Genomic DNA, 21,314 nt, shown 5'->3' on the forward strand with positions numbered 1-21,314 from the left:
CTGACCTTCTAGCTTTCCCTTTTCTCTTTCCTTTCATGAGTAGATTTAAATTCATAATCCCTGGCTATGTAGGATGTGTTCATCTTGGTTCTCTCTCTTTCCCTTATTTGGGTTCCTGTCATACAAGATAGGGGTAGGGGTCGTGTAATGGTTAACTGGTGTTGGACAGACATTATATAGCTCTTAACCATTCTACCAATTTGCTGTGTGTTCTTGATGAAGTAAGTTAACCTCTCTGAACTTGTTTCACCATCTGAAAACTGAGGGTTATTAAAAAGATTAAGCGGGATGGTATATATAAAGTGATAAGCACCTCTTGGGTTTCCAGTAGTTCTCTGGGCAAAGAACTACATTTATTTCTCTGATTTCTTAAAACCCTTTCTCAGACTCTGTACAGACATGGACTATCTGTAAAACCAGACATTTATTTTCTTCACATGGTATACTTCTCTATAGAGCATGATCTATTTTCCTTGCATCAAAGACTGCTCTTCTTCCATACATTTTCTATGTTTGTTATTTAAAGCATTAATATTTCTAACCCTAATTACTTTAGAATTTTAATGCTGGAAGTTTTCATGAGCAATATTTTGTAAACTTTGAATATCCATTAAGAATTTTAGAGACTCCATGTTAGAAGATGGTGTCCATTGCTTCCAAGTTGATAGCTTGAGATCTTGCTTTAGTGTTGAACTTTGTCACTTTATAGCAAATATTGCTGTTGACGGTGATTCAATTTTGTATTTCTAGGTGCTCAGGAAAAGACGAACTTGGAAGTCATTATTCTAGTGGGCACTGCAGTGATTGCCATGTTCTTCTGGCTACTTCTTGTCATTGTTCTTCGGACCGTTAAGCGGGTAAAAAGATAATTTCCCTTTTGCCCCATGCATGCTGATTTTCATGATTAATGAAAGCTGACTGGGGCTCTTTGAGTTGTTTCTCTCATTGTGATTGATTCAATGGTGCAATTTTATTTTAATACAATAACATTCCTGCCCATTTTCTTTTGGCTGGACCGCCGGGCTTTAATAATAGGAGTCCCTAGAGGAGAAAAGGGCTTGAACTGTCTTGTGTCATTAAGATTTAAGAACTTGATTCTGAACTCATTTGGGGGTTGAGTGGACATTGAAGCAGGAGTATAATAGGACTACTCTCAAACTCCATGAGTTTTATTAGAAAATGAGACATCAGGAATGGGGCTTCCATAAACAACAATAATAAGCAAACAACAGCCAAATGGCAGGGATGTGTGACTGGAAGGAATAATGCTTTCCAGGCCAGTGAAGGAGAACTGAAGACAGGCTACTTGTCCATTGTCATGGATCCAGATGAACTTCCCCTGGATGAACGCTGCGAACGCCTGCCTTATGATGCTAGCAAATGGGAGTTCCCCAGGGACCGACTGAAACTAGGTATGTTTTCAAGTGATATTAGTTTGATATTGGGTTAACAGGCCATCTTCTCCTATAGAATGACAAGAAATCAAGTCTGTTCAAATGTCTGCTTCTGGTTTAGACATAATTGTTCCATTCCCTTGAATTTGAGTAGTCATCCGTTTAGTCAGTTAGAAGTAGGTTGGTTCTCTGTATGATCATCCAAAGCAGAGCATTTGGAGAGTGAAGGGGGAAGTATTAAATAATCAAACAAGGACAAGGGAGTAAACTGGAGGATGTGTGATCAGTCTTTTAGTGAGAATCTCTGCATGTTACTTTGGTAGTGTAATGTTCTGTGTTTGTTCTGTTCGTACTATCATTGTTGACTATAGGTAAACCTCTTGGCCGTGGTGCCTTTGGCCAAGTAATTGAAGCAGATGCCTTTGGAATTGACAAGACAGCAACTTGCAAGACAGTGGCTGTCAAAATGTTGAAAGGTAAAAGCAAAATTATATGGTGATGCATCTCTGATTCATCTTGTCTTTAAATATGATGTAAGGCTTGTGTCAAGGCTCTGTGGTTAGGGTATCCACCGGCCAATGATTCAGTCAGCTTAAATGTGCCTTAGTGCAAATTGGAACAAAGTTCATCTTTTTCAGGGTTATGGCATGGACAGCAAAGTTGAGGATGGATTTCAGCCTCCAACTTCTTCACCTTGTGTGGAGTTCTTATAGAGGGCACAGCCTACATACACTATACTTAGTGGTCTGGCGACAAGGAAGAAAAATACCTTGGTTATATTGAAATTGTTTCTTAATGTATTACAGTGCATTAGTTAGCTAATTATAAACCATCTAGAAATATGGAAAGAAATTTGATATAACTAAAAATAGTAGAGTGCAAAAACAATTTGTTCCCTAGAATTAGAATATGAAAAAGATTTTCACTTAAGAATCTGCAAAATAAGAATGGGTCTACTAGGAAAAAATATTATGAGTGAAAATTAAAAGATTAATTTTTATAAACAAATTGCTAAACATAATAATATTACACTTCTTGGATTGCCTTTTAAATTTGGCAAAGTGATGCATCTAAAGCTCTTTGCTCCAATTGGAATGTGCTTTCGTGGATGGAGATAATGACTGTTTGCCAATAGGTCTTTGCACTTTGAAACCATCTCTTTCCTTTTGTCTATCCTCCTGATGGGTATGGGGTATGTAACTTTGAGGTGGCTCTGGGGCCTGAGGTGTGGACCATGTCTGGAAAGTGTACCAGTCTACATAGGATCAAACTCACAGTCTTAGCCTCATCAACCTCATGTGCCAAATGGCCTTGCCAGCTGGCCCTTGTTAAGATTCCTTCTAGGCACAGATTCACTAGAACTTCAGCACAGCCTCTAACACATGAGGATATTTAATACATGGTGTTGCTTCCTTATAAGGAAGCACTGAAATAATCAGGCCCTAAGAAACATAGTAAACCTGATATGTGAAAATCCAATTTGTTAGAGAAAATCTGGGCCTCATTCCATTTGCAGATGTATGTCCCATTTTGCAACAGGCTTCACAATGGACTCAAATATCAAACCAAATTCTAGGTGCACTTAAAGTAAGAATTAGATTTTGTATTAGAAAATGTAATTTATACTTGACTTTTAGGGAAATGGACCTAGTCTGTAAATTGGTTTACAGTTCTATACATTATCTGGAAGTAAGTTGCACAGATGTGTTCAATAAATTATTGCCCTTCTAAGGCAATGCCCACATGCGTGACTTCCCTCTTTGCCCTGCATTTGTAGAGGGAGCAACACACAGTGAACACCGAGCCCTCATGTCTGAACTCAAGATCCTCATTCATATTGGCCACCATCTCAATGTTGTCAATCTTCTAGGTGCCTGCACCAAGCCTGGAGGTGAGTAACTATGATGGTCCTGGTTGCTTGATTTTGAAATATGCTTCTTTGCTGGAATTTGAAAGAACCCACTTATCTCCCATGGCCTCAATTTCCTTGACTTGGGATGCTTTGCCAGATTCTTAGATATAGTATGTTTCATGGAGGTTAAATGGGCATTGAACATTATTAGGTGACTGTGTTGAAAAAATACATGGGGCCTCCTCTGGTGGCGCAGGTGGTTGTGCATAGCACTGTGAAGCTGTCCGCAGCTTCTGCAGTGTGGGTTCGATCCTTGCCAGCTGGGAGATACTCACATGGCATGGCAGACCTCTCCTGTCTCGCCTGCTGCTCCCCTCAGCAGTGTATTTCAATTGATCTGCCTGTTCTGTTCTGCTCTCTCTGGTGAATCCTCTCACCCTCCCTCACATCTGGACTGTACCCCAGTTCTTATATCCATGAATAAATAAAATCTTAAAAAAAAAAAAAGGAAAATACATGGGCTAATTTCTTCTGAAATTTTGATTAATCTTGTGGAATTGCCTTTTGGAAAAGAAAAGCTACACTATCAGGGGATTAATACCAGCAGATTTTGTTGGCTTTGTCCTCAATGAAATGTTGTTGCTTCTGTGATATTTTCTGGCTCATCAATATATTAAACGTCAAGTGAGATACATGACTGAAAACATTTTTTTTCCTGACTTGCTATTCTATCTTCAGGGCCACTTATGGTGATTGTGGAATTCTGCAAATTTGGAAACCTGTCAACTTACTTAAGGAGCAAGAGAAATGAATTTGTCCCCTACAAGGTATGTCATTTCCTAACTAAATGCCGCTCACATTGTAAAATGGAGGAAAACTCAAAGTAGGTACAGGTTAAGTTTTTTTTTTTTTTTTTAAGGATTTATTTATTTACTTATACAAGCACTGGGTACAGTCAGAAGCGCGGGAGGGTGAGAGAATTCACCAGAGTCAGAGAGGAAAGCAGAGCAGGCAGACTGACAAAGTACACTGCTGCGGGGAGCAGTGGGCGGCAGGAGAGGTCTGTGCGCCATGTGGGACCCTCACCCAGTGGGGGCTGGGGATCGAACCGGTGCTGCGAAGGCTGTAGGCAGCTTGGCAACCCAGCGCTCAACCACTGCGCCACCAGGGAGGCCCGGTACGGGTTAAGTTTTTAGTTGGAATTCTTGACTGTCGTAACTTTTTCTTTCACCTTTTGAAAGGACATATGCTTCTTATGTTTTGTTTTGTGACTTTAAACTACTGACCCATTTATAGATGGTGCCAGGAAAGGGAGAAAGGGATGTGTGATTGAGGAAAAGGACAGCTGGAGGGAAGGACAGCTCTGGTTTAACCTCTGTCTCCCCTGGCTAAATTTGGCCTTATGGAGTGTAAATCCCTCTATAAAGAGCACCCTAATGTTGGAAGTGTGCCTCAGTGAAACTTGAAACAAGGTATTGATCTCTTTAAGCTAAAGAAGGAGCTAGGCTTTATGGAAAAAATCCATTCTGTGGAACACAACCCAAAGACTGTGATCCTGAAATTGAGCCCTTCTTGTCTGTTTTTTAATAGTTACAGTTCTTTTCATAGTTTACTATATTTTCCAGATCCCTCTTATATTAAGGAATGGTTCTTTTGCTTCTTTGTAGAGCAAAGGGGCACGATTCCGACAAGGGAAAGAATATGTTGGAGAAATCACAATGGATCCTAAACGCCGCTTGGACAGTATCACCAGTAGCCAGAGCTCAGCCAGCTCTGGATTTGTTGAGGAGAAATCCCTCAGTGATGTGGAGGAAGAGGAAGGTTTGTGTCATTGTTTCCTTTACACCTAACTCATGAATTGTAGGAACAGACAAAATGGCAGGGTGTTAGGAGGAATATTGTCTTGGGAAAAGTCCAGTACTACCTAATATCTGAGAGGGACCTGAATTTCTAGAGTGCCTCCGTTTAGTCTCCCCAAAAGTGAAGTAGGCAAACTGTAAGTAAGCAGAGGACTAGTCTGTGAGGCAAAGCATGGCTTGCCTGAGAAATCTGAGTACCCTGCGAGGGCCAAGCAGTCAGCAACAAACAAAGCATGCTCTTAAAATTTTGGCTCAGCATTTACTAACAAGACAGACTCAATGTTATGCTCCAGGAGAGCATAGTTTCCCCATTGCTTTAAGCAGTTCAGCTCCACATTAATTTGCTTCACCAGCAAAGCAGACATCTTTCTGTTAATCATACCAGCCTTCTCCAAGGCAGTTCAGCAGCCATCTGCCATTTCCAGGCCCCCGACTCCCATTGGCTTATCAATTCTTTCTTGCAAGCATACTTTCTCAGAGGAGTCTGGCTAAATACACTTTTCTTTATCCAGTTATGCTTTCAATGACATTTTAGGGCTCTTTACAAAGGAAGCGTGTTCCCAGTCTAACTTCCAGCTCTAGGGTACCCTGTATTTACTTCCTTCAGAAAGAGCAGAGACAGCTTCATGGAGGTAGAGATGGGGCTTCCTGTTATCTGGCACCCCTTGGGACATGAGCTTTGAAGAAGCCAATAACATGAAATAGTAGAGGAAACTCACTTCTGTTTTCCTTGATATGTGGCAACAGATAGGACTTCTAATTTCTTTAGAAGCCGAGTAGGCAGTGTGAGGCTGTGACTTAGTCTCAAAGAATGTGGGAAAGTTGCCTAGAACTCACATAATGTTCCCACCCTGGGTACCTCCTCTTTCTTTCACAAAATGGTGGCCAGCGAGCTGGAAACTCAAGAGATTTAGGTAGCAAACTGGTATGGAAAGGGGCTCGGCCAGCAATTTTGTCTCCATTTCTTCATCTGGGAAATGAAAAGTGTTTCAGTGATTGTTCACTGAGGTCCCTTATCCCTAAGCATAAGAAGTCATTGAGAAGGCTCTTAGCCTTCTAAATGCAAGATGATTATTACAACTGAGTTTTCTCTAGTGTTTGTATTCAGGAAAGAAGTCATATTTTATCTGACCAAAATTAGAGATCGTGTTGAAACACCCACTAATGTCTTAGTGTTTACTTGTACCAGTTGTACAGAAATAAATACCACCAATTTGCGTAAACTCATTTTTCTCTCCATGTTCCTGTCATCTCTCATTCATATCTTTGAAGGAAAAAGCACGCTCCCAGGCCAGATTGAATGTGTTTGCAGTTCTTTCTCAGCTTGAAAGTGAGAGAAGTAAATACATTTCTGGTATTTTTAGTTATCCTTTGTAGATTATAGTTTGACCTTTGGCCTTTGTCCCAGGACAGAGTGTGGAGAGAAAAGAGTCAATGACCCTGGATATTGTTATTTTATTTTTAGAGCTCTTGATATGAAACTATTGTTTATCCCTCTGGGTACACACACACACACACACACACACAAGTTTAATAGTAAATTTGAAAAATGTTCTCTTCTACTTACTGTTTGTGCCAGTTTTACCTCCTGGATTTGATGGTTTGATTTGGCGAAAATAAAAAGCTATTATTTTTGCCTAAGAGTGTGGTGAAGACTAAAAATACTGCAATTCAGTAAATTTACAGAAGATAGAGGCATTTTCTCTCTGCTTTTATATCTCAAAATTTAATTCCCAAGTCAAAATTATTACGACTCTAACAAACTTAGAAACAAAGGACTGGTGGGTGGAATTACTGATCTCTCTGGCTTCCTAATTCCTCTGACAGTTTCTGAAGACCTGTATAAGAACTTCCTGACCTTGGAACACCTCATATGTTACAGCTTCCAAGTGGCAAAGGGCATGGAGTTTTTGGCCTCACGGAAGGTAAGACATCTCCAGGGGAAGCAAAGTATCTCTTCAGATCATAGATTTGGAAATCCCAAGTCTAGTGCCTGCCACTGGTGCTCATTTAGGACTATAATTCATGCATCCCTCCCACCCCAACTTGGGCTGTTAACAGCTCCCTAGTAGGAAGACCCATTTCTGGTAATAAAGTGTATATAAAAATTTCGTATAATTAAGTCATCTGCTAAATAACCTCCTGAGCACCTACTAAGTGCAAGCAGTCTTCTAAACATCAAGGCTACTATATGAATGAACAGACAAAACTCTCCACTTTCATGGTTTACATTCTAGTGAATGGAGCAAATAGTGACCCTACTAACTAGTGAAATGCAGAGTGAGATCAGAGTCATGGTTAGGGGGAAAAATAAGCAGGAAATTGTCATAGTATATCCAGGAGCACTGTGTTTGTGTGTGCATACACATCTGTGTTTGTGAACATCAGTTTTAAACAAAGTGGGCAAGGGAGGCTTTATAAGAATGTGACATGTGCTTGATGACCTGGAAGAGGTAAGGGATTGAGCCTTGCATAAATCTTGGTGTAAGAGAGTCTATTTTTAATTTATTTTATATTCATCACCACCCATCCAAAAGTATTTGTTAGGAGTATAATTAGAAACCAGGAAGGATGGGCTTCAGATGAGAGCGATTAAAAGAGCTAAAATTAGAAAAGTAGGCCAAACAAAGGCGGAGGTGGGGACGTGACGAGTTACAAATATTCCTGAGGTGGTAAACACCGCAGGGGAAGTGAGGTTGACTGCAGTCACTGCTCTGGAAAGGGTAAAGTGGGTCCTTTTACATTAAGCAAGAAAAATTCCAATTGAGTTTCAGGAAAAATCATCAGTTGATAAAATGCATTTGTCCATAGCCTTCTGGGGGAAGACAGACTTAAAGTTTCTGTCTTTTCTATATTAGAGTGAACTTCTTAACACACTCTTTTTTGAAAGTTCAAAGCTTCCCACGCCATCCAGAGATTGCCTTGGGGTTTCAGATGTTTCTGGAGCGTTTGTGTTCTCTCTTCCAAGGGGAAGGGAGAAAATGTCGGTCTTAAAGGGCTCCCCCCAAAAGAAAGGCCATTTTTGGAGATTTTGATTATATTTTATTATTATTATTTGAAATCAGAGTCTATTATTTACTCAGGGTTCCTTTTGGTGCCTAGCGGGTGACTGGGGGAGAAACCTTCCATGTCTCTTACATCTGCCAGTTGATTTCTTGAATATTACCTGGTTGTTGGGCTCAAAAGGAAATGCTTTGGCTAAGGGGTAAATAGGAGGGACTGTCTCTTCTTTGGAGTGTCCTGTTTTGCTCAATCACGCTGGATGGTGTGCTTCCAAATATGCCCCACTTAGAGGAAAGTGCTCTACAGATGGGAAGTGTGGGTGGTTAGCAATGCCAGGTTCATACTACCCCACAACCCACACACAAACACTGACTTGACAGTTCTCATGGAAGCCTTTCATTCATTTCTAAATATTTCTTTTTTGATCATAAATCGATCAAGTGGAGCTAAAGGTGCTTAGTTGTACAAAGTTAGATGAAATTAGAGGGCATACTGAAAGGGAAACTCAGGAGTACAAAAAGAATAGTAGGAAAGATTAGGAGAATTTGATTTTTCTTTGTAGTGCACCATAGAACCAATCTGGTGAGAAACTGAACTTGCTTTAATAGACCTTCATGATTATCCAATACATTGAAAACAGGATGAGCCCCCCTGGGATTGTTTATCAAATCCAGTCCTGCTTCAGTTACATATGGATTGGGGAAACCGACAAAGGCCACCAAGTCTACGAGAGCCCCCTGTTTCTGATTTCCGTGTATTCATTCAAATAAATGCCATTCTGGGGCCTCTTATATGGTGCCAGGTGAAAGGGATGTGTGGATGTGACCAGAAACACATTCTTAATTGTGTCCAAGAAGAGTCTATTTATGACCCCGTCATCATCCTATAACCTAATCATTTATCTGCAACCCTTTATGGAATAAGCAGATGCGTGTCTCAAAAATATTAACCCAGTGCTTGTTAATCTGCTGGTTTTCTGATGTGGAATTTTTTTAAAGCATGAGGTCACAGCAGATGTGGAAGAAATCATCTGTGTCAAGACCTAACACACACATGATTCTTTTTGCAGTGTATCCACCGGGACCTGGCGGCACGGAATATCCTCTTGTCTGAGAAGAATGTGGTTAAAATATGTGACTTTGGCTTGGCCCGGGATATTTACAAAGACCCAGATTATGTCAGAAAAGGAGATGTAAGTCTCAAAGATGAACCCAGTGATACACTGAGTTGCAGAACTCAGACTCCTCTTAGCAAGCTTCGGGACCTGTGTTCAGGAACAAAGGCAGTGTTTTCTTCAGATATCTGCTCAGCTGAGTTCTGATCACTTGTCTTCTATCCTCTAGGCTCGCCTGCCTTTGAAATGGATGGCTCCAGAAACAATTTTTGACAGAGTGTACACAATTCAGAGTGATGTGTGGTCTTTTGGTGTTTTGCTCTGGGAAATATTTTCCTTAGGTAAATCACTTCTCCTTGACTCCCCATCCAGAATCCAAATAGAATAAAATCAGTGGCCCAAATATGCCTTTTCTTCTTTTGTATTCCACTTCTATTGAGTGAAACTTACTTGAAAACTTTAGGTTGTAAAGTCTAAAAAAAAAATAATATAGAGAGATGATGAGGATGTTCAAGAATCAGGTTCAGGACTTTATACAAAAGAAAAGAAAATAATATCTTCCCTGTTTTACTCCAGGTGCATCTCCATATCCTGGGGTAAAGATTGATGAGGAATTTTGTAGGCGATTGAAAGAAGGAACTAGAATGAGAGCTCCTGATTACACCACACCAGAAATGTAAGACTAAACATTTCTTTCTAGCATCTGTCTTTGCTCACAAAAATTCTCCTCAACTAGCAAATCTTCCATTATATCAATAGATACATCCTTCATGCCCAGTTTGTGTCTTCCTTCCTCCTTGAAGTATTCCTTGATAACCTCACAGATTCAATCATCTATAACAGATTAGCACAGAGTCATCTCTTCTTGAAACAATAGTACTTTATTATCTATTCTGACCAGTTAGGTTTTTTAAAAATATAATTAATTAATTTATATATATTTTACATCATTGTTCATTTTTGTACATTTGCTTTCTCCTTTCAGGTGTAGTTCCCATCTAGAATTCCTACCACCAGTTCACCTGTGTACTATCACTGTAGTCCCCTGTGCTCTTACCTCCCCTGTTCTGAGTCCTCTCTCTCTCCTCTGCAGAATGTGTCTGATTTATAGTTGCTTGCCAATTTTTTAAATTATTTCCCCCCCAATCCCTTATTGGGTTCCCCTATAGTCCTCCTATATGTGAAACCATCCAATATTTTTCTTTTTTCCTCTGACTTATTTCACTGAGCATAATCCCTTCTAGCTCCATCCATGTTACTGTGAATGGCCTGAGCTTATCTTTTTTGATTGCTGAATCGTATTCCCTTTTGTATATGTACCATATCTTCTTGTTCCATTCAGCTATTTTTGGGCATTTGGGTTGTTTCCATATCTTATCTATTATAAATAAGGCTAAAATAAATATAGGGGTGCAAGTATCCTTTTGAATTAATGTTTTTGTGTTGTTTGGGTAGATTCCTAGGAGTGGAATTGCTGCTGACCAGTTAGTTTTAATTAGCTGTTGATTTGTAATATTTCCTTTACACACTTGATCCTCCAAGTGTGGGGTACTACACTGCATACACTTGTGTCCCTCTTTTTTTTTAAGATTTATTTATGCATAAAAGAACTGGGGTACAGGCCAGAGGTGCGGGGGTGAGAGGATTCACCAAAGGCAGGGTGGGGAACAGAACAGGCATATCTACTGAAATACACTGCTGAGGGGAGCAGCGGGTGAGTCAGGAGAGCTCTGCTGTGCCATGTGGGTAGTTCCCTGGCTGGGGATCAAACTGTGCTGCAGTGGCTACAGATAGCTTCATAGTGCTGCAAGTTAACCCCTTGCACCAACCACCAGGAGGTCCCTTGTGTCCCTCTTTTGCATCAGGGTGGACTCTCTAAATGTTTACTCATTCAGGTGCTTATTTTCGGCATCAGATCAGGAGGAAGGGGAGAGTTAATGTCAGTGTTTTTCTTCTCTAGGTACCAGACTATGCTTGACTGCTGGCATGGAGAGCCCAATCACAGGCCCACATTTTCAGAGTTGGTGGAACATTTGGGAAATCTGTTACAAGCTAATGCTCAGCAGGTTTGTTTCACACACAAAGTTTCTGTGAGGTACATAGGTATTTCTGGCGCCTCTATTGCCTAGACCTTCTCCTAGCCACAAGCTGTCTTCTCAGCCACTAATAAAGAGCCATGTGCTTCCAGATCTGAGCAGTTATGCTTTTCTAAGAGCTGTCATCATCCCTTTACACAGATGAGATCTTTGTGTATAACCTGGAACAGATCCTTCTTATTGGTACCTATATTTTAGTAAGTCTTCAGATACTCTTTTTAAATATATATAATCTAGTTGATCCGCAGAATATTAACCATGGGCAGAATTTCAAGGAATTTATATACATTTTGCAGACAAAAACACCTCCGAACCAGGCGACATAGACCATATTTTCTGGCTAAACCCTTAGGCCCCCATAACTTCCATTGGAGAATGTTAGAATTGTAGCCTTTACCCTGAGGAAGTTATTTAATCTCCAGTCAATGCCTCTTACCACAATGAATGGAAGCCAATTTCCTTCTGCCTTTCTTTTGAACAGCTGGAGGACAATGGGTCAAATCTGTTTTTACCAATAAACCTTCCAAACATTTAAAGCTATCAAATTGCTCTTTATTTTTTTGTCTTGCTGAAATAATGTTAAATTGTGCAACCTTTTCTCAGAAGACCCATTTTCCCTGCACGTTTATTGCTTTCCTCTAGACTGTCATCGGTGTTTTCATTACCTTGAAATGTAGAGGCTAAAATAGGATGCCATACCCTTCAAAGGACCTGGCATGTGTCGACAGGGATTTGCAAAGAAATGGCTTATCAATTCTGCAGCTACATGGAAGACTACAGGCTTCCATGGAATTTGCAGCCATGTACTCTGTAGCCACGTACTCTGTGGTCCCCTCCCCCATTTTGGTCTTTGTTAGTGCCTTTAATATACTTTCATATATACACTTCTTTCGAGGCCCCTTTGTTTTTGACAAACCATGTTTAATGTTGTCTTGAAGGACCATGTTCAGATATGAAAGTAACATACCCACTAACCAAGGAGCCCCCTGGTCTTTGTGTTTCATGAAAAGGCTCTCGGAGGACTGAAGCCATAACAATAGCACTCTGTGTTTATTGTTTCAGGATGGCAAAGACTACATTGTTCTCCCCATATCAGAGACTTTGAGCATGGAAGAGGATTCTGGACTCTCTCTGCCTACCTCACCTGTTTCCTGTATGGAGGAAGAGGAAGTGTGTGACCCCAAATTCCATTATGACAACACAGCAGGCATCAGGTACTGTATATGGCCCCATCCTCTAGGGAGAGGTGCTTCAAGGTCATCTTGGGGAGGGGGTGGAAGGAAGACATTTTATAAAGCTCCTGTATCTCATTTCCACATAACCTTAGCCCAAAGACTAATATAAAGGGCAGTGCTGGGGCAGAGGTCTGGGTAGATATGTTCATGCATGTCTGGGGTCCACATTTCTGCCACCATTCTTCCTTTCAGAATCCTGAGCCCTGCAGCTGCAGACAGCTGGAATGCCACAGTTTGTTAATCTCCAGAAAAAGAGAACACTTTTACAAAGACATCTGCATTTAAATTGCCCCCATGTACTCTTTTATTAACGTGAATTAGATGGCTTAGGAAAAAAAAATCAAGAAGGGAGAGCTCAATACATTTATGAAAGAGCAGTTGCACCTCCCTGGCTGGGATACAGTGTGCCGTGGGAATATGGCCTGAGTTAGACGGGACAGCAAATCTTCCGAAGTCCCTCCCAAGTCTGCTTTTCAGCATTTTATTAACATAATGGGACTTCTGGGCTTCTTTAAAAACACATGCACTGCAGTCCTTTCCCAAGCTTTAAAGGAGCTTTCTTTTTTCTCTCTCCTAGCACCTGCGCATCAGGAAGGAGTTGAAACTACTTTCTACAATATGATAGTAAAATTGCCTTGCATTAAGCCTGGGATTATTTCACTTTGTTTTGTTTCTTTCCCCACCCCTTTGGGTGTTTTCCTCCTGTAACTAGACCCCATGACAGTGTGGGCCCAGCCTGTCCTCTTGAGTACTTTGGCTGCAGGGAGGAGCATGGAGCTCTAGCACTTGGCCAGGTTGCCAGAGGGCAGGTGAGGGGGCAGCCTGGACAGTTGTCCCCATGCATCACACAGGCCAGCTGGGACCCTGCATGGAGAGAGAAGAAAGCTCAGAGTGTTTAGAAGCCAGAAGGGAGCTGCACACCCATTCACCTGTGTCTAGAGTGTGGCATTTTGCAAAGAACTTTTCTGTATATTATCAGATTTGCCCACATGGTAACTCTCAGAGTTAAGCAAGATAGGGGTTGTTATGTTTGATGTAGCTGCTGAGACAAGACTCATTGGTTTAGAGTTTTGAGTTGAATAGAACTGACTTGCACTCCCCGGTCTGCCTCTTTGCTGCTGTGTGACCTGGGCAGGTCTTCCAACTTTCCCTTCACTTTTCTTCTCTGTGAAATGAGGCAAGGTCACTAGTGATCTCAAAAATTATTATTTTGAATTATTTGAATTATATGATATAATGTATCTCTAAGGGTCTGGTACTTAGAAAGCATCTAGGGAAGGATAGCTCTCAGGTGTGCTGCTTAAAGTCACATCCCTAAGAAGAATCTAGTTCCTTTGTTAGCTAACTCAGGGCTGTTCTCTCCTGTAACAAAGGGAGGAGGGATATCCTCAGAGAGAAAGAGTAGTTACATGAAAGCCTACAGTTCCATTCCCATGTTTAGAAATTCCTAGTTCAAGCTCAGCTGGTGTTGCTATTGTTCCCACAATGCTGTGGCCTTCTCTTTTATCTGGAAATCACCAATTGCTCATGAGCTGTATTCCTTGGGTTTCCTGTGACCAGGTGGAATGAGGACCTAAGCCGGCGCAGCCTCTTGGCTGCCGTGAACGCTTTGCATGTGGTTCAGAGAGCTGATGAAGTCCTGTTGGTGGTAATGGAATTGCTAAATGTGGTGCTGGATCTAAAACAGGGCTGCTAACATTTACTCCCAGAAACACCAACAAATGTGACACCACACTCCCAGCACAGGCCTGGCTCCTATTTTGTCTGTGCTTTTTGAATTGGCCTTTCTAGTCCAGTTTCTCTTTCATCCAGCCATAATTTAAAAAATAAGATGGAAATTGGGATCTTTTGTCTGCAATTCCTCCTCCTCTACCTCCAGCTTTTCTCCTTTTATAAAAGTAAGACTCCACAGTCACCTTTGAGTGATCTGGGTTAAAAGCCAAACAGAATGGAGGCATTTGCTCCCAGGACCATCATTTTAATGCTCTCTTGTGGTTCTGCTCCCTGGGGAGAAAGAGATGAGGCTGGAGCCCCTCTCAGAGCTCCTGTCCCCCTCTCTTTCATGGTGCAAGTCAAGTTGAAAACTGAAGAGTGTTCTCACTTGCTTCTTCTTTTTAATCTTCAGTTCCATTGAATTATAAATAGAGCTGGACAGAGACATCAGTGTGGGAGCCAGCCTCCTGATTTGTTGTCCCTTTAAACTATTTAAAAAATATTTCTTCTGTTTATTCAGAGAAGAGACTGAGATGTGTGTGGGTGAAGGGTTGAGGGAGAAGGACCATGAGCGTCTAGACTTAGCTTCGCTTCTAATCTCCCCTGTGAATCATTTCTGGCCTCAAGTTTGCATGCTTCCTGCAAGAAAATACATATTAATTGGACTCATCTTTCTTTGAGGGTAGTTTGGGGACCATCTGCAGTTGCTCTAGCATTTCCCCTGGGAGTTTCACCTCCCACTGCAAGCAGATTATCAAAGATTTCCTTTCAGTTCTTTCCCAGAGAAAGGTTCTGGCACATACCATTTTCTTCATTCTGGTTAATTGCTAGTGATGATTAAATGTGCCTTGTAGATTGATGCCTGGGACAGCCTGCTGGCTTAGATGCTCCTGAATTTGGCTTTGATACTAGGCTGCTTGAAGCAGAACTGTCCTTTTTTCACCTTTTGTATATCTCAGACTCCCCCCCACCCCAACACACAGTCCATGCACACATTTGACACACTTGAAGGAATAGTGATGTGCACACACTAGGTGCTTAATAAAGACTTGATCATTTGCCCCACTTCTTCCTTTTCCTTCTTGGTGCCTTTCTAAGGGAGTTGACATGGAAGAGGATTTCAAAACAATTCTGCTTGGGTGTTAGAGTCTGAAGACTTAAGTTTGAGTCTCAGTTCTGGCCATCTATCCTGAGGTCTTAGCATACTCATCTCCATGTGGGAAATAATAATTTAAAAAGAAACCCATTTTGCAGGAGTAGATGTAACAGTAACTGTGAAAATGGTTTGTCAAATGGGAAGGGTCACACAATTTTTGGAATTATTGGACTCAGAAGTCAAGGAACTGTCTTTTCTAAGGCGACTGTAGTATTGTCCACAACACCAACTCTTGCTGATTCGACACCCTAAATATCTCTGGCACCTGTCCACTTCTCCAAACCCTGTGGGCATCATCTTTCTTCAGCCAAGCTGCCCTACTTTCTTATTGATAAATGGTCTGGCCCCTTAATTAGTCTCACTCCCTTTAGCTTCACCCTTCTCAACCCAGAGGCATCTTTCTAATGGGCTTGACTTATCTTGTCACTCTCAGCTTAAAATCTTTCAGTGGCTGCATTGCCCTCAAATAGTCCAGCTATGCCAGTTACGTGATTGTGGATAAGTTCTTAACCTTTCTATGCCTCATCTTTCTCATTTATAGTTGGCATAATAATACCCATCCCTAGAGAGGGACTGTTTATACACATGTGAGAGACATGGTTGAGGAGCATGTAATACACTGTCTGAACATAGTAGATTCTCCACTGAGGATTCCTGAATGAAAGAAAAAATGAACAGTTGATGCTGGTGCCAGTAGTTTCAGGCCCCTACCACTCTGAGGGACTGGACTTGGGCGAAAACAGACTGTGCTCTCTCTTTGTCTATCATGTCCTCTTTCTGTGGTGTTTCCTGAGTGAGGGTGTCACTGTGAACCTTATTCTCTCTTTTCTGTAAGTTGTGGGGTTGTGGGTAGGAAAGGGAGACTTGGTTTCCATTCTCGTCCTTTGGCCCAAGTGAGTCCTCACTCTACTTGATCACAGAAAATACAAGGAATGTGTGACATGCCCAGAAGGCTGGAATTGGCAGTGAAGTGTGTATTTGTTGGGCCTGTGGGCTTTTCTTCAGAAAGGAATTTCCCTTTTCTCCTCTTGGGCTGTCAGTGATTTTAGCAGATCACTCAGATTCACCCAAAGTCATTGGCAGGAAGGAATACCCACAGGGAGCAAGTAATGTGTTGTCTAACAAGTCTTACTCTTTAGGCTCCTCAGGACACCAACACCCTTTGGGGTTCAAAGGAAAACAAACTTTGGTTGGCTGATAGAGCATCATCCTTTCTAATAACACTCACCACCCACCATTTGTTACCTCATTTACCCTCCAAATGTCCTTGTGTGTCAAGAAGGGAAAACTATCGACCATCTATTTAAAAAATGGGGCAACAGAAGCACAGACATACTCACGACTTTCCCATGTTCATGCAGTCAGTGGTGGACTTTGAAATAGACAAAATATGCCATGACTCTTGAACCACCGCCCTTTCCTAAGACCAGCAGCTCTGTAGGCTGAATATGGGGGACAGTGATAGTTGGCCTACCTTCCCACATCATGCCTCTGTGTTATGTAGAAGGAAGAAGTTGTCTTTATATTCTATTCGGTTCAATACCCACTACTGAAAACCCAGGGGAAATTCAGTGAGATCTGCAGGTATTTCTCTGCCCATTTTTTATTAAATGATTGTTCTGGGCATTATCTAGAAAGCCTTTCCTACCAAATGACCAGAAAGATGTGAAACACTCAGTAACATGTTGAGAGCTCAATGGAGGAATCACATGTAATCAGGAAACCAAATAGAAGGCAGTGGATTATTGTTGCCTTTAGCCCAGTCCTGAACCTCAGAAATACAATTCAAAGGAATACGGGACCCCTCAGTTAGATTATATTTTTAAGTGGACATTCATGGGAAATTAGGCCTTCAAAGTGTACTAACAGAGAAAGATTTTTTGTTTTGTTTTTCTTTTTCCAAAGGATGTTTTGAAGGTCTCTATTAAACTTGTGGTTGAAAGATAATGAACTTAGGTATCACTTGTGGTATCTGCAGCCAAATATACCGCCACTAAAATACAAATATTTGTTCTTTTATAGTCAGTATCTGCAGACCAGTAAGAGAAAGAGCCGGCCTGTGAGTGTAAAAACATTTGAAGATATCCCATTGGAAGAACCAGAAGTAAAAGTTATCCCAGATGTAAGTACATCTTTTAAAAATAGTCTTAGAAATAATATAAAGGATGAAACGTTAGCTAGATAAATATTAGCCTAAGTATTAGAGTCTTGGAAGCTTATTACAAGGCTGTCCTCGAGGGTATATGTTTTGGGGTCATTACAGAGAGGAAACTTAGCCGGGCCCCTTGGTTTTTTCATAAGTAAAGCCCCTTCTCCAAGGTTCAGGATGTCTAGCTTCATGCCCAATTTCATTCAAGAAAACTGGTATCATCGTGAAAACAGGCATGGAACTGGGTCTCTTTTTTCTTGCTAAATTGCACTCTTCTTTCAGGCCTAGGTTTACTTCGAGGAAGCAGTTGCTTCCTCTTACAGCTCACACAGTTTTCTCTCTATGATACCTTTTCCTTCTTCTGCCGGACATTGGAACATATTATCTGGTAGATGGGTTTAAGACATCAGTTTCATTAAATAGTTGGCCAGTGTGCTTACAATGTGCCATCTCATTGTCTCTTAAAAAGGACAACCAGACGGACAGTGGTATGGTTCTTGCATCAGAAGAGCTGAAAACTTTGGAAGACAGAACCAAGTTAGCGCCATCTTTTAGGTAAGGCTAAGAGAATGGAAAAGACCAATTTTAACAGGAGAATTTTGAGAAGGAACTTAGGTCTTTCAATGTAGGCTCTGAGGTTCCTTTTATTATGTCTTGATTGGTTGGACAAATTTGATCAACCAAACTAAGAACTGAAGCAAATCAAACAATTAAGTGGCAAGTCTTAAAGTCAATCTGAAATAAATTCGAGGATTGGGTCAGGCTCTGAGAATTTAGGAATTATCAGGGAATTTCTGTGTGTATTTATTGTGGCCACCGGTTATTATGTAGATAACAAAGAGGACATTGGATGTGATCCCAAGACTTACTCTGATGATTAAAATCTTTGCAGATTCTTTATGTGATGGATGCATCTGCCCTTACTAAGTGTGGTGTACAAATAAGCCAATATCTGTTTGTCAAGTTACTTAAGTATTATTGGCTGAGTTAGTAAGTACTTAATTGTGGAAAAAGTACTAAATCTGATTTTGAATAGACTTTTTCCCCCTGTGGTTCCATAGGAATTGCAGTTGTTTTGAATAGGTGTACCTGATTCCAACCTACAAATAAATGAATATATGTATTTATAAAAATGTACAGAGTAGTTACTTATTTGCTAGAGGATTCACTCTGGATAAGAATCATGAAGATTTTGATTTACTTATTATCCATCCATGATATAAAATGGGACATCCAAGCCAAAACCCCAAAAACAATAAAACATGTCATTATGCATTTTTGTTGTTTGCCTTAGACCTAAGATAAGAAGTTGTGATAGTCATATGAATGTGAATTTCGTTTATTGATTCAAAATATATTTATTCAGTAGTGCCTATGTGCCATATACCATACTGTTGCTTGAGACACTAAGTTTATTTTGTTGAGGTTGCACTGTAAGAAAAATTACATTTCTAGTTATTTGAAATAAATTTGAATCATATATGAATAGTTTTTAATTTGAAAGATTTGTGTAAAACACAGGCATACCTCTTATGACTTGAGAAAATGTAAATTGAGAAGTTTTAGATCAACACAGCCTATGTTCCTCAGCTTTGACATGATTAAAGATGATTCCACGCCATTGCAAACATCCTGTAGTTGCTGCTGAGTGATCAAGGTCCTCTGTCCTAACAAAGAATGTGGTTTGGAGGAGTAAAAAGCAGTTTTTGACATGTCTGGCTTGATTGCACACATGCTTCAAGTTATTAACATTTAAAGTTGCTCAAGATCTTTATTAACACCACACACACGCCTTGTAATTCCCTAATTGACAGTGTGGGGAAAGCACAAGTGGACTTTCAGAATATCCCAATTTCCTTTAATATCATGAAAGAATACCGTTTGGCTCCTATCATTGTATACAATCATGTCAATCCGCAAGGTCATAAAAATGTTCCATTGGTTGGAGCCTTTGCATAACTCAGGAGAGTTGCCTCTCATCTCAGCTCAGTTTCGAAAGGCTTGGACCTGAATAAGAGGACTTATCCGAAACTACTCATTCATGCTGGTACCTGAAAATAGACCTGGTCTGAGTAAACCTGAGATATTGATTAAAAAGTGGGAGCAATAGGGGCTGGTGTCTCCAGGGAGATTGCAGCTCACTCGGGGTGGGAATGGGCTGAGGGTAAGGAGCAGAAGAACCGCCGGTTCATTTGGTTGCCATTTCTTCCACAGTGGACTGATGCCCAGCAAAAGCAAGGAGTCTGTGGCATCTGAAGGCTCAAACCAGACGAGTGGCTACCAGTCCGGGTATCACTCCGACGACACGGACACCACCGTGTACTCCAGCGAGGAGGCCGAACTTTTAAAGCTGGTGGAGGTGGGACCGAAAGCTGACAGTGCAGCCCAGATTCCCCAGCTTGACTCGGGGACCCCATTAAGCTCGCCTCCTCTTTAAAAGAAGCCACCCATGAACCCCACTCCTGGAAATCACATGAGAGGTGCTGCTCAGATTTTCAAGTGTTGTTCTTTCCACCACCAGGAAGTAGCCGCATTTGATTTTCATTTAAAAAACAAAACAAAACAAAACAAACAAACAAACAAAAAAACCCCAAGACCTCAAACTTCAGGGAACCAATCCCCTAGGCATTTCCTGAGAAGATGCTGGTGACCCAAGAATGTGTTTGTCTCCTCCCAGTGCTGATCTAATTCTCTCTTTCATTCATTCAAAAAGCATGTATGATGCCTCCAATTTTGAGTCTCCCCACGGGTTTGAACAAAGAAGCTCAAGAAATAGCTCCATCCTCAGAGACGTAGCAGTACCTGGGGAGTGGATTCTTCTGCAAAACTAGACAAGAAACCAGGCCTTGCAAGTACTTTAGGCGTTGAAGATTGGAAAGACCTCCGGGGCTCTGGGGGTGAGTCCACCTAAGAAGCTTCGTATAGAATATGGGTCCTGCACCGTCTGGCATGTGGAGTTGGGATGGATAGAAAGGAAGATGTTGACTTGCTTTGAGAGCTCGCTGGAGCCTGCAAGTAGCTGTGTTGGCTGCCGTGGAGGTGGACATGAGGTCTGTTAGGAAATGTAAAAGCATCAGATGAGGTTACTCGTTTTAGAAGTTTGCGTGCTTTTCCCAGTTGGGCTAAACGAGAGTTCCTTATGCTGTTTCCGACTCCTAATGAGAGTTCCTTCCGGACTCTTACGTGTCTTCTGGCCAAGCCCCAGGAAGGAAATGATGCAGCTCTGGGTTCTTGTCTCCCAGGCCAATCCTTTATTCAGACCACCACAAAGAAAGGACATTCAGACAGAGGCTCCCTGTCGTGTTGAAGTGTTCTGACTGTCTAAACCGGCTTCTGGTTTCTTCTGGATGAATACCCACATGTCTGTCCTGATGTGATATGTCTGGGCCTCAGTGCAGTCGGTTCCGTATCAAGCTGTGGTGTCAAAGTGTCAGGAGAGATTTTGCTTTGTTCTTTCTCCCCTCTCCACACCCTTCCTCCTTCTACCCCCCAACCAGTCAGTGTTTTAGTAATTTGGCCTCTACACTCTAGTAGAAACTAATTTGGTTTGTGTACTCTCTGAATGATTATTAGCCAGATTTCAAAATTATTTTATAACCAAAGTTATAACAACATCTATTGTATTATTTAGATTTTTAACATGTAAAGCTATTTCTACTGGTTTCTGCCCTTGTTCTTTCCTTTTTAAAAAAGAAAATGTATTTTTCATTTGGTACCATAGTGTGAGATGCTGGGAACCAAGA

General features: G+C 41.2%; 1 protein-coding gene across 1 annotated transcript in view; it reads left to right on the top strand.

Moving 5' to 3' along the window:
* The window catches only part of KDR (kinase insert domain receptor), a 43,621-nt gene extending 23,357 nt beyond the window's left edge, over nucleotides 1–20,264 (top strand). The window contains exons 16-30 of the mRNA XM_084233591.1: nucleotides 751–857; nucleotides 1,277–1,412; nucleotides 1,766–1,870; nucleotides 3,172–3,285; nucleotides 3,985–4,073; nucleotides 4,914–5,067; nucleotides 6,933–7,030; nucleotides 9,178–9,300; nucleotides 9,452–9,563; nucleotides 9,799–9,898; nucleotides 11,183–11,288; nucleotides 12,381–12,532; nucleotides 17,445–17,544; nucleotides 18,041–18,126; nucleotides 19,786–20,264. Coding sequence (XP_084089717.1) covers nucleotides 751–857; nucleotides 1,277–1,412; nucleotides 1,766–1,870; nucleotides 3,172–3,285; nucleotides 3,985–4,073; nucleotides 4,914–5,067; nucleotides 6,933–7,030; nucleotides 9,178–9,300; nucleotides 9,452–9,563; nucleotides 9,799–9,898; nucleotides 11,183–11,288; nucleotides 12,381–12,532; nucleotides 17,445–17,544; nucleotides 18,041–18,126; nucleotides 19,786–20,008 — 1,805 coding nt within the window. The 3' untranslated portion in view covers nucleotides 20,009–20,264. The remainder of the gene's footprint in view (nucleotides 1–750; nucleotides 858–1,276; nucleotides 1,413–1,765; nucleotides 1,871–3,171; nucleotides 3,286–3,984; nucleotides 4,074–4,913; nucleotides 5,068–6,932; nucleotides 7,031–9,177; nucleotides 9,301–9,451; nucleotides 9,564–9,798; nucleotides 9,899–11,182; nucleotides 11,289–12,380; nucleotides 12,533–17,444; nucleotides 17,545–18,040; nucleotides 18,127–19,785) is intronic.
* The last annotated feature ends 1,050 nt before the right edge of the window (nucleotides 20,265–21,314 follow it).

The sequence above is a fragment of the Talpa europaea genome, assembly GCF_964194135.1.
Source record: "Talpa europaea genome assembly, chromosome: 5".
Lineage (NCBI taxonomy): Eukaryota > Metazoa > Chordata > Mammalia > Eulipotyphla > Talpidae > Talpa > Talpa europaea.